Consider the following 12,220-nt stretch of genomic DNA (forward strand, 5'->3'; position numbering starts at 1 on the left):
GTATCAGTATTATATACTTATATTATACATGTATAAATTTATATTATACATGTATAACATATACATGTATTTATATTATACGTATATAAATACATAACATCTATTAGTCATTTTAAGGTTTGTATATATTCATATGTACATATCTGTATATGTGTGTATATGTATATACCATACATATAAACATATACATGTGTATATGTATACATACACACATTTATGTATATGTGTATGTTTAACTTTATCATGGAAACAATACCCAGCCAGAGAAACTACTCCATATTTTGAAGGCAGACCTTTCCCAGGTTAGTACTCTGCTGTATGATGCTGTCTGTGGTGCTGGAAGGCAGCAGAAAGCCCACCTCCCAGGAGGCCATGTGACCATGAGGAATGACAGGCAGGTGTATCACATGGCTGAGCTCCCATACTTGGCAGGCTAGGGTTATTAATGCACTTCTGACTTTTGCTATTTTTAATCTATAGTGGCTTTATCAGACATGCTCCTCAAAGTGTGGTGGGCAGATTATCAGCCCTTTGCTAAATAAACGCAACACTTGTAAGATTTTCAAAACTTTTGTGACAAGTTCAAGTAGTAATTTTAAGTTAAGTACAATAATGAAGGAAGTGGACTTGAGTTTTGAAGTCTTTGCTTTCTACTCTGTTTATCTAGCCATTTATTTTTAGTGTGTGTGTGTGTATGTATATATGAATATGTGTGAGTATGTGTGAGTATGTGTGAGTATGTGTGTATATGTGTGAGTATGTGTGCATGTGTATGTGTGTGACTGTATGTGTGTGTATGTATGTGTATGTATGTGTGTGTATTTGTGTGTATGTGTGTATGTATATGTGTATGTATGTATGTATGTATGTATGTATGTATGTATGTATGTATGTGTTTTCAGTATTGGCTGGTGTGGGTAGGAAGTACAAACTGGCCATTATAGCAGTTCACTGAAATGCTGTTTTGAGGACTTCGTGATTATTAAGTGACTAAAGGGATGGGAGGAAGGAAGGAGTCTAAAATGATTCTTGGGTTTCAGAAATAGGGTGTGGTAGTTACAGAAAATGACACATACAACACCCTGGCCCCCCTTTGGGGTAGGTGACAAATTCTCACTTGCCTATTATTTTAGGCTATATCATTCTAAAATATTTTGGGTGTTTATTAATTTTTAAGCATAATTTTTTATATTTTGAGATAATATGCCAATTATCCTTCCTTCCTCCTAACTCTCCCACATACTCCTTCTTACTCTCTTTCAAATTGATGACCTCTTTTCTTTAATTATTATTATATGCACACATATACACACAAATACACACATGTATATTTATGTCTACCTGTTTTTCAATGTATTTATCAGTGCACGCAGCTCAGTCTGTGTAACACTATCTGTGTGCGTGTTTTCAGGGCTGACCATTTGGTATTGCTATGCTTTGGGAATACTATTTCTCCTGTTCTCAGCATATGTTAGGTGCCCATACTTTGTGTAGGGTTGAGGACCTAGCTTTCTACCTTACATGCTAGCATGTCTGTTGGGGTAGTCTTTGCTCAAGTCATGTCTAGGCAGTCACATGACAGAAGTTGTATAGTAGATGTATCAGTTGGGACTTGGGCTCCACAACTCTGCATTTTGATTAGGGGTGTGTGTGTGTGTGTGTGTGTGTGTGTGTGTGTGTGTGTGTGTGTAATGGTCTCTGTATTACTTTTAAAACCAATAACTTGTTAGTTATAACTTTATATGATAGAATTTAAGAATAGTCATGTTTGGGGTTGGGGATTTAGCTCAGCGGTAGAATGCTTGCCTAGCAAGTGCAAGGCCCTGGGTTTGGTCCCCAGCTCCAAAAAAAAAGAAAAAAAAGAAGAAGAAGAAGAAGAAGAAGAAGAGGAGGAGGAGGAGGAAGAGGAAGAGGAAGAGGAGGAGGAGGAAGAGGAAGAAGAAAGAATAGTCATGTTTAATAGCTGTCATTCAAAATTTCTTAAAATTTAACAATTGAGTTGATGGTCTGAATTGGTGTAAATTCTCCAGTGTTAATCAAATCTAATTCCAGGGCCAATGTAAGCTCTCTCTGCTCTAATCCTGTGCTCCTGTGGTATTCATGACTTTGCCCTGACCCACAGGCCATCTCTTGGCAATGTGACCGGGACAGACTGCTTTCATCATGAACACCTACTTCCCCCTGAATGGGCATCCTGGCTTCTCTCTGTTTCCCTTTAAATCGGGGTTGATGGCAACACATAAGTTGTGCACTGTGCACCAGTCTATTCATATATGGACTGCTGGCTTGGGCTATCACGGTCTACATTGCTTTCTCTTGCTTGAGTATGTGTCCTGCCTTATGGCTTGCTGTGATTCTAGCATATAGCACCTTCGTGCTTCTTCTTTTGCTTGGATCTACTTTTGAACTTAAGAACTTAAGATTCTGTATCCTTTTTGCTTGAGTAGCTGACAGCTGACCTTCATCCATGATCTGATTATAGGGACAAATGGCTTTGGCCTACCCAGCCACAACTCAAATCGAAATGCGGATACTTAAAAACATGAGAAAATTAACAGATTTATGCTGACATCATTGTTTTTAAAAGTTGCTAGTTGTTGCAAAGGCTACGGTCACCTGACTTCTAAGCAATTCCTGGCAATTCAAGGCTGCTGAAAAAAATTGTTTAAGCAATAGTGTTACGTGGCCCAAGCTGACCTTGAACTCAAGATCCCCCTGCCTTGATCCACCAGGCAGCTGAGATTGTAGGTGTGAACTTTAAAGAGAAGTGTCTAAGTTGCAATAAACAGGAGCAACTAGATTAACCCATCAATTCAAAGAGGGTTCAAGGCACTAAAGTGAACACGAACACGGGAGGCTTCTATAGATTTTCTTCTTGCTCTAACCTCATAGGAAGGACATAGGGTAAAATCTGCAGTGAGCATTGTGGTTTTTTTTTTTTTTTGAAAAAGGAGACACTTATGAATAACCTATTCACTGGATATTTCAATATCAAAGGCAAGGCTGTTCACTAAGAAAGGATGTTGCAGCAATTCTAATGCTCAATAGATAGTAACATCAGTAACCTAATGTTACAGAACTAACGTTTAATAGCCCCAAGTAATCTAGGAAATGCACATCAATAAATTCACTCGGGGTCTTGAGAGACAGTTCATTGGGCAAAGTCCCTGCTATGTCAATGTGAGGTCTGGAATTAGATTCCGGCACTCGTACACATGCTGGATGGGCTTGGTAGCCAATCTGTAATCCCAGTGCATGGGAAGTAGAGATGGGGTAATCCCTGGAGCAAGTTGGCCAGCTAGACCAGCAAAATTGGTGAGCTCTGAGTAGAAGTGAGAGACCTTGCCTCAAAGCATAAAGGGGAGGTCAGTAGAAGAAGACACCTGATGTCAGTCTTTGGCTTTCACTAGCATGTGCATCATGCACACGTGTAAACCCCTACATATGTGAACACATATCCACACATTACACCACCCATGTGCAAAAAGCTCATTCACCAGAAGGCCTGGTGCATGCTTAGTGGGTAGAGCGTTTGCTTTGAGAGCATGACAATCTGAATTTAATCTCCAGAACTCAGGCAAAAATGGTTGGAGTGATGCCACACACCACTCCAAAGTTGTTGCGAGTCACTCCAAAGGTTGTGAGTTCAGTTCACAGCCACCTGTACTCCAGTTCCAAATGAAATTCAGTGCTGGGGAGGCAGAGACAGAGGGATCTCTGGGCTCTCTGGGCAGTTCCACCAGTCTAGTGTGATCTTTAAGCTGGTGAAGAGCATTGTTGTGAAGTAGACAAGGACCTGTGACTGACACTCAAGGTTAACCTCTACTCATTCCTCCATACACATATGTATACACACATAAAACAGTTTGGTTTTCTTCCGTGAGAAGAACGGAAGGATTGGAAAACTAGGCCTGTTGGGGTACTTCATGCTCTTGACTGGAGGGGCATAACCTCTTGTGTGTCCTAGCTGAGAGGTGGCAGGCACTTTCCAGAGTAGGAAAGAGGTTGCATGCATATCGCCAAGCACCACGAATCCTTGTGAATGGGATGACTGCCGAATTTTCCCATGGTCCAGGAGAACAGTTATGTTCTTTGCTCTGACACAAGAAGTTGGAATTCCTGTAGACATGCTGATCCTTAAACTCTTGGAAAAAGTTGGGCTAAAGATAGATATCTTAAGAAATAAAAACATGGATGAAGTTAGGGAGACTATGTTGTTTCCAAAGAGAAATGGTGGCACCAGTGATAGCTTCCAGGGCTCGTGGTTCGTGCGGTGACTCAGTGTCCTCATCCAGAGGGGCTCTGCCCTTCAGTTAAGGTTTTCCTGTTGCTGTCTTGAAATTCCTCATAGGGTTTTCTTTTGTTGGGTTTTAGACCGAGTCTTGTTAGATGGCCCAGGACAGCCTTGAACTTGAGATCCTCCTACCTCAGGTTCTGGAATGCCAGGATTACAGGTATGTAACTGGACTCCTGGCTCAAAGTCAGCAAGTTTTTTGTTTTTTATTTTGTTTTGTTTTTTTCAGTGCTGTGGATGGAATCCAGGATCTCATACACAGAGTAGCCAAGGGCTCCACCACTGAACTATGTCCTCAACACTCTAATAAAAAAAAATGTTACTATTGTTGTTGTTGTGTTTGTGTGAAAGTGTGTGCATATCATGGTGCACTCCGTGGGTGGAGGGCTGAGCTTTTAAGAACTGATTCTCCCCTTCCACTCAGGGTTCTGGGGATTGAACTCAGGCTGTCAGATTTGTGGTGCAAGAGATTTTAATTGCTGAGCCATCTCGCAGGCATTTGATTAATATTATTTTTTTCTTTTTAAAGATTTATTGTATACACAGTGTTCTGCATATATATCTGCATGTCAGAAGAGCGCACCAGATCTCATTACAGATGGTTGTGAGCCACCATGTGGTTGCTGGGAATTGAACTTGGAACCTCTGGAAGAGCAGTCAGTGCTCTCAACCTCTGAGCCATCTTCTCCACCCCAAAAGACAAATTCTTAAGGGGAGGAAATTGCTAAATAGCTACAAAACAAAGCATTCTGATGGACAAATTACAAAGACCAGGGCTGCTTTCCTTTAATGCGGATACAATCACCTAGTAAGCATGTGTTTCTTATTCATTGTGAAAAGCAGCACACACAGTGTCCTTCAGATGATGAATTATTGCCTGGACAGAGTCCCTCTGCCCCAGTGACCCTGCAAAGCTGAGTGTGAGCACCCCAGACCTCCTGGTGATCACGTAGTCTCAGGGGGTGCTGCCCCTACCTCAGTTGGTGTACAGTGACTTCCTGACGGGAAAAACAAGTCCACTCTGGGCTTTAGCTGTGGCCATCCAGCTGATGAGCCTGAGGACCGGTGCTGGGCCCCCAGTGGCAGCCTGGAAGCCTTGCTTTACGTTTTAACTTACGGCTGCTGACCTTACACACTGGTTTTGCCTGTTCTGTGGTGCTGGAATGGAACTTAGTATCTTGCACATGCTAGGCAAGAGCTCTGTCACAAAGCCACAGCCACGGCCTCCGCCATTATTCTTATTTTCATACCCGTCCCCATGAGAGGAAGGTCTTCCATCTCAGAGTGCAATTCAAGGTTCAGAAATTCAACACCCTGTCCCAGGTCAAGGAACTAAGGCTCAGCAGAACCCAAGTCCCCAGGCTCCACGTCCTATGCTCCTCTGCCAACCCTCCCGCCTTCCAGTTTCACAGCAGCAGGCTGCCTCAGTGATCTTGGCATAGTGCTCCTCCAGGAACTGCCTCTTCATAGAGACTTCTGACCACTATCTGACGGGATGTCCTATATAGTGTAATGATCCACTAAGGGCTCTTTCCTAAAGCTGGTGAATGCCTTCCTTTTTGGCCCAAGGCAACCTTGAACTTTTCACTTGCCTATGCCACCAGTACTGAGTACAGGCACAGTCATGACTGGTTGTATGCAGTGCTAGGGACTGAACCCAGGACGTGAAGTACTACATGCTACACAAGCAGTCTACAAAGTGAGCTTCGGCCCAGTCCCTGGTATTAGCTTTTGTCTCATCCATGTTCTTGACCAGGGTTACAAGCAGCCTACTTGCTGTTCTTTAGTGTGGCCAGGGTTCTGAACACTTGTGAGAAACGATCCCTTTCCAGGATTCGGCCATAGCGTAGGGTGAGGTAGAAGGTCTGCTTGCCACTGTACTGCTGGATGCCCAAGAACTCATCCTGGACCTGTTCCTCGGATTCTAACAGGGGCATCATGTCTGACACGGCACAGTATGTGTCCTGTCGCCAGCCCCAGAAGGTCAGGTGGGCCACTCGAAGCAGGGTACCTGACTCATTCACATAGAGGATACCCATCAGTCTCCAGAAGAAGTGGCTCATCCAGCACAGCATGACCAGGGCAAAGCGGGCAATCCCACTCATAAGGCCCAGTGAGCTGAGGGTCATGAGGCCTTGTGAGTAGCAGTAGAAGCCTGGGGGCGAGGCCATCACAGTCACAGCCATCTGTGCCAACTTCAGCCGAGACAGGAACCCAAGTGCTCTGATGGCATTGAAGCGGTAGATTGTGTGGATTTTTTTCAGTCTCTGTGCCTGCTGGCTTCTCCCCACCCACCTTACGGAATCCCCCTGCCCAGTGCGGCACCACAGTTGCTGTAGAGGCCTCCTCCATGCAGAGGGTGGCGTTGAAGAGAGGGCTCAGCAGTTAAGAGTGCAATTCACTTTTATCACCTGTCTTAGGGTTTACTGCTGTGAAGAGATACCATGACCAAGGCAACTCTTATAAGGGCAACATTTAAGTGGGGCTGGCTTACAGAGGTTCAGAGGTTTATCATCAAGGCGGGAGCATGGCAGCATCCGGGCAGGCATGGTACAGGAAAAGCTGAGAGTTCAACATCTTCACCTGCAGGCCTCTAAGAGAAGACTGACTTCCAGGCAGCTAGGGCCAGGGTATTAAAACCCACGCCCACAGTGACACGCCTATTCCAACAAGGCCACACCTCCTTGTGCCACCATTCCCTGGCCCAAGCATATACAAACCATCACACTGCCCCTGCAAAAGATTCGGGTTCAGTCCCCAGCACCCACACCAGGTGGCTCACAACTACCTGTGACTCCTGTTCCAAAGGGGTTCCAAGGCCTCTCAGGGCACCAGCACATGCATGGTGCACATAAACTCACACGGGCACACACACACATAAATTAACAAAACACACACCACAAATCATACAGATACCATGCCAGCACTTACATACATACCCAATCATGCGACCCCAGAATGGTGTGTTGCGTCTGTGTGCAGGGCTGGAGGTGGAAACCAAGCCCTTGCCTGTGGCTCCGTTCCCACCCGGATGTACCTCCAGCCTCCAGAGAGCGTTTCCTGCAATGTTTCTCCTCTCTTCTAAGCAGGGCAGTCTACTGTTTTGCTGGTGGATTTAGAAAACTGTGGAGCTGGGGCCTTTGGTACATCAGCGTGCTCATAGAAGCCAAGAGGGAAAGGCACCATGGAACACACACATTCTCCACTTGGGAACATCAACTGTGCTTCTGCTGAGGGGGAGATCACTAAACACATCCCACTTTAGCATCTCATAGAGGGCATTCAGTTTCAACTCAGAGGGTTTTAGCTTCATGTACCAAGTTTACGTGCTACAGGCGTGTTCCTCCTTGGAAATTTAAACGATGCTTTATCCCTTTCAGGGGACTGGAGATTTAGCTCCTAGTTGCTGGGTATGCCTCATGATCTTCTAAGCCATTTTTAAATGAAAGCACCTTCCTTTGAGTTTATTTTCTAAAGATCTTTGCAGGCTCCCGAGCGCATGGGTTGAAAGGCTGCGATCTAGTGCGGTGCTTCTCAACCTGTAAGTGACTCCTTTGATGTCACATCACCACGACAACACAAGGAACCGTATTAAAGGGTCACAGCGTTAGGAAGGTTGAGAACCCCTGCTAGCCTGTCGTGACTGCTTTTCCATGTATCTGAATATGTAGCAGGAGTGATAAAAATAAATACTTTGTGGTGGCTGCCCTGAGATGAGGAGATACTCTTGCAGGAAGAGTGACAAACAACTTCAGTGTATGTACACAAGTCAGATATTGACAACTGCTATAGAATTGTGCACTTAAATGGTCTTGGGCGTGAAGACCTCCCTGAGCATCTGCTTCCTTCGTGTGAGATGTAATTAGTGACATTTACCGCAGAAGGTATTACAGGGATTCAACATGATTACACGTAAGAAGTGTACAGCATCGACTACTACAGTATGCTCCTATTAAATCTTAGCTGTTATAATTCTGTTTAGATTTTCCCGAATGTAGATCTAGGTTTTCCAGTGGTTTGGGGGCCCAATATAAAGGCATTTTAATTATTTATTTATTCACTTTAAAACATTAATTTATTTTTATTTCATGTGTACTGGTGTTTTGCCCCCACATATGTGTATTCGAGGGTGTTGGATTGCCTAGTCTCCTTAGAACAGACAGTTGTGAGTCACTGTGTGGTTGCTGGGAATTGAACCTGGGTCCTCTGGAAGAGCAGCCAGTGGTCTTAAATGCCAAGTCATTTCTCCAGCCTGTATTTATTCTTTTTTTTTTTAAAGACAGGGTCTTATTTGATGCAATCTGGCCTTGAACTTGCTATCCTCCTGCCTCAGCCCACAAGTTCTAGGATTACAGGCATGTCTACCATACCCCTTTCCACTTTTCATCTATTTGTGTCTTGCACGTATGTACGGTGTGATGTTCTCTTGTGTGTGTGTGTGTGTGTGTGTGTGTGTGTGTGGTGTGTATGAGTGTGTAGACATGTGTGGGCATACAAATGTAGACCCAAAGTTGATGGGATGTGTTCCTTGGTTTCTCTCTACTTCAGTTTTTGAAGCAGGGTCTCTCAGTGAATCTGGAACTCACAGTTGCAGCTTGCCTGGTGGGTCCTCTGTCTCAGCCTCCTGAGCACTGGGATTGCAGGTGGCTGTCATGCTGGCCTGGCTTTTATGAGGGTTAGCGCTCACTTATAAGGCAAGCAGTTTATCCACACAACCGTCCTCTCCCACCCCAATTTATTTATAACAACTTTTTTCCTTGGCTAGGGATAGAGGGGTTGGTAGAGCAGTTGAGTAGCTAGCAAGAAGCCATTGGCTCACTCCCAGTGCACTTGGGAAGTAGAAGCAAGGGGATCAGAAGTTAGAGGCCACTCAGGTGACATGGCAAGTTTGAGGCCAGCCTGGTCAGTGTAGGACAATGACTCCAAAACCAAACAACCAAAACCTCAAATCAAAACAGACAAAATAAATAAATAAATGAATAAATGAATGAATGAAACAAGCCTCAAAATCCAAAACAATCCATAATACTTCTTCCTCTTTTGTAGGATCTACTTTGGTAGGAGAATGAGATGGGCCTTGGTTTTCACCAGCTGGTGATACTTTCTGTATTAATTATGCATTAAAAAATAAGCTTTGGAAAGACAAATTGGTCTTTTTCCAAAGGTTCTTTTATACAGGGCTATTAAAAAAGGCATAAAAGAAATAAGGTTTATCCATTATTTAGGGCTTTGTGGCAGTGATTACATCAGCTCGGTCTGGCCATCAGTCAGCTCCCAGAGTTCCTACTTCAGCAGGATTTGGGGGAGCAGGCTGAGCAGAGAGAAGCCAAGGAAACTGTCTTCTCCTGGGTCCTCTGTGCTTGCTGCCTCAGCAGGCTCCCAGCCATCCTCTGTTCCTTTTCCATTGTCCCCTTTCTGTCTGTCTGTCCACCAGTGTGCACAGCTATTTTCTACCTGACAACCAAGATAAAATTACCCATTTCCTCCCCACACCTGTTGCTTCCTTGGAACACAGTCTTTTCCTTTTGTCCCTCTGACTGCTAAACTTATGGTAGAAGTGATCGTTATCTCCCACAAACTCCTTCCGCTCTTCACTCCTTCCTTCCGTCTGCCATAATTTTCCAGAACTAGTTTCAAAACACTGACCCTCCTCAGCAGGGGTTGGATCAGCTGGTCTTCATTCTTGCTTTGAAAATGTGACATTGCTAAAACCTTGGCAGCCTCAAAAACTTAGGGACATTATTTGACACCCCTGTCTTAGCTTGCCTTTAGAAAGTAGTCATGATGGCAACTTTGTAAAATGTTACAAGCACAAAACCATGTGATACTGTTACAGCAACGCATTTGACAGCCTGTAGCATTGGCTCCGCAGTTTCTGTCCTCTGCCAGTCCATAAGTCTCAAACTTATAGATCCTCCTGCTGTATTTCTGTTCAAACTTCTGCCTAGTTGTCTGCAACCTCTCAACAGATGACTGTACATCTTTCTGCCAGAACTGATGAAACTATGGCTTTGGGGTTTGGAAGAGCCATTTGAAAGGCTATCCTTGGGCTGGTGAGATGGTTCAGTGGATAAAAGTATTTGTTGCCAAGACAGATGTCCTCTACATATGTATCCTGACATGTGGTCACACAGACATACACATATATACACTATACAAATGTAAAAATGTTTTCAGTTTCCAGCGAAATGGTGGTGTGGGGGTGAGCTAGATTGAGCCAAGGCTACATGGTCAGTATGGATGGTTTGGCTCCAAACAGTAGACATCCTAAGGCAACTGACTGAAGCGTATATCATCTCTCATATAAGAAGTATATGACGGTAGCATGGTAGGATTCATTAACAGTCCATTAGCAGTTCAGTGACAGCATCAAGGGAAGAAACTTTCTCATTTTGCTGGCTCTGACATCCTTAGTTCATGGGTCAGTTCAAGCCAGCTCCTGCTGTAGGCTGACTGTAGTGGTTCTTGGTGCCTCCTGAGATGCAAGTATCCACTGAAAGAAGGAGCCATTTCTTCCTGAGTGTACAGAACCCTGAGGCATAGAAGTAACTTTTCTTCATGCCTCATTGGTTAAGACTTGGACCGTTCATCACTGACCCTTTTGAGTCTTCAGTCCGTCTCCATGGAAACAAACAGCATCACTAAGATGAATGAATGCAGAGATTAAGCCTGGCTTCTCTTAGTTTGGAAAGGAAGATACAAAGTAGCAAATGGGCATTGGATGGTAGGCTCCACCAATGTCTGCTGCTGTCTTCTAGTGAGTTAGTGGCTGTGTCATAACTAGACTTTCAAGGAGTCTCTGTCCCTCTATATATGTCTCTATCTCTCCCCTCCAGGAGGATAGATCTTGGAGCCTCATGTGCACCATTGAGATACTCTAACTTGTCCAACAATTCTTACTTCCTGTCAACATCTGACCCAGGCTCAGCTGTGCGCTAAGTGAAGCTCCTTCTTCCTAGCATTGCTCTGTGGCAGATACTTATGTGCCCACTCTTTTGTCTTTAACGTGTGCTGCAATTGTCTCCTCTGCCCATCTTCAAGTCATCTCTCCTTTGTTTTCCACAGTATACTCCACACATTGTACTCTCTAGATCCATCCTAGCTCTGCTCACCATTACTATGATCTTTAGGACACAGTTTTATTGTGCTGTATTGCAGTGCATGGTTTCATGATCTGTCTTCTTGACTCTCTTTCCAAATCTCACCAGATTGCTTTTCAACAGTTGGTATATGGATTTACTTAAAACATTCCCCTCACGTTTGGAAGAACTTCTGTGTTGGGTATCTGCTGATGTTATGATTATTTATGTGTGTGGGTGTACATTCGTGTGCATGCATTCGAGTGTATGCATGTGTGTATGTGCAGGTGCACATGTGCAGGTGTGCATGCACATGTGTGTATGTGTGTAAAGGACAGAGGACAACCTAAGGTGGTGTTCCTCAGGGGCCTTCTACCTTGTTTTGAGAAAGGATCTCTCACCAACCTGGATCTCATCAGTTAGGGTAGGCTGACTGCTTAGTGACTTCCAGGAATCAGTCTGTCTCTGCCTCCCTAGAACTGAGACGACAAGAACACACCACCAAGCCCCAGTTTTTATAAGGATTCTAGACACGCTTGGTCGTCATCATCTTCCTTTTCCTCTTCCTCTTCCTCTTCCCCTTCCCTTCCCCTTCCCCTTCTCTCTCTCTCTCTCTCTCTCTCTCTCTCTCTCTCTCTCTCTCTCTCTCTCTCTCTCAAAGAGGGTTTCTCTGTATATTCCTGACTGTCCAAGAACTCACTCCTTAGACCATGCTGGCCTTGAACTCACAGAGATGTGCCTGCTTCTGCCTCCTGAGTGCTGGGATTAAAGTCATGTACCACCACCACAGGCTCATGACAGGCTTGTTGTAAATTGACTGGGCTATCTCCTAGGTCCTAAGTTACAA

At 44.4% G+C, this 12,220-nt stretch overlaps 1 protein-coding gene across 1 annotated transcript; it reads right to left on the reverse strand.

Annotated features, from left to right (window-relative positions):
• Nucleotides 1-6,016: 6,016 nt before the first annotated feature.
• Nucleotides 6,017-8,198, reverse strand: Tmem186l1 (transmembrane protein 186l1). The gene is made up of 2 exons (XM_063264462.1): nt 8,171-8,198; nt 6,017-6,671 (listed from the first exon to the last, which is right to left on the reverse strand). The coding sequence occupies exons 1-2, from the start codon at nt 8,196-8,198 to the stop codon at nt 6,064-6,066; spliced, it is 636 nt and encodes a 211-aa protein (XP_063120532.1). The 3' UTR covers nt 6,017-6,063.
• Nucleotides 8,199-12,220: the final 4,022 nt, after the last annotated feature.

This window comes from Rattus norvegicus, chromosome 7, assembly GCF_036323735.1.
Source record: "Rattus norvegicus strain BN/NHsdMcwi chromosome 7, GRCr8, whole genome shotgun sequence".
In the NCBI taxonomy this organism is placed as follows: domain Eukaryota; kingdom Metazoa; phylum Chordata; class Mammalia; order Rodentia; family Muridae; genus Rattus; species Rattus norvegicus.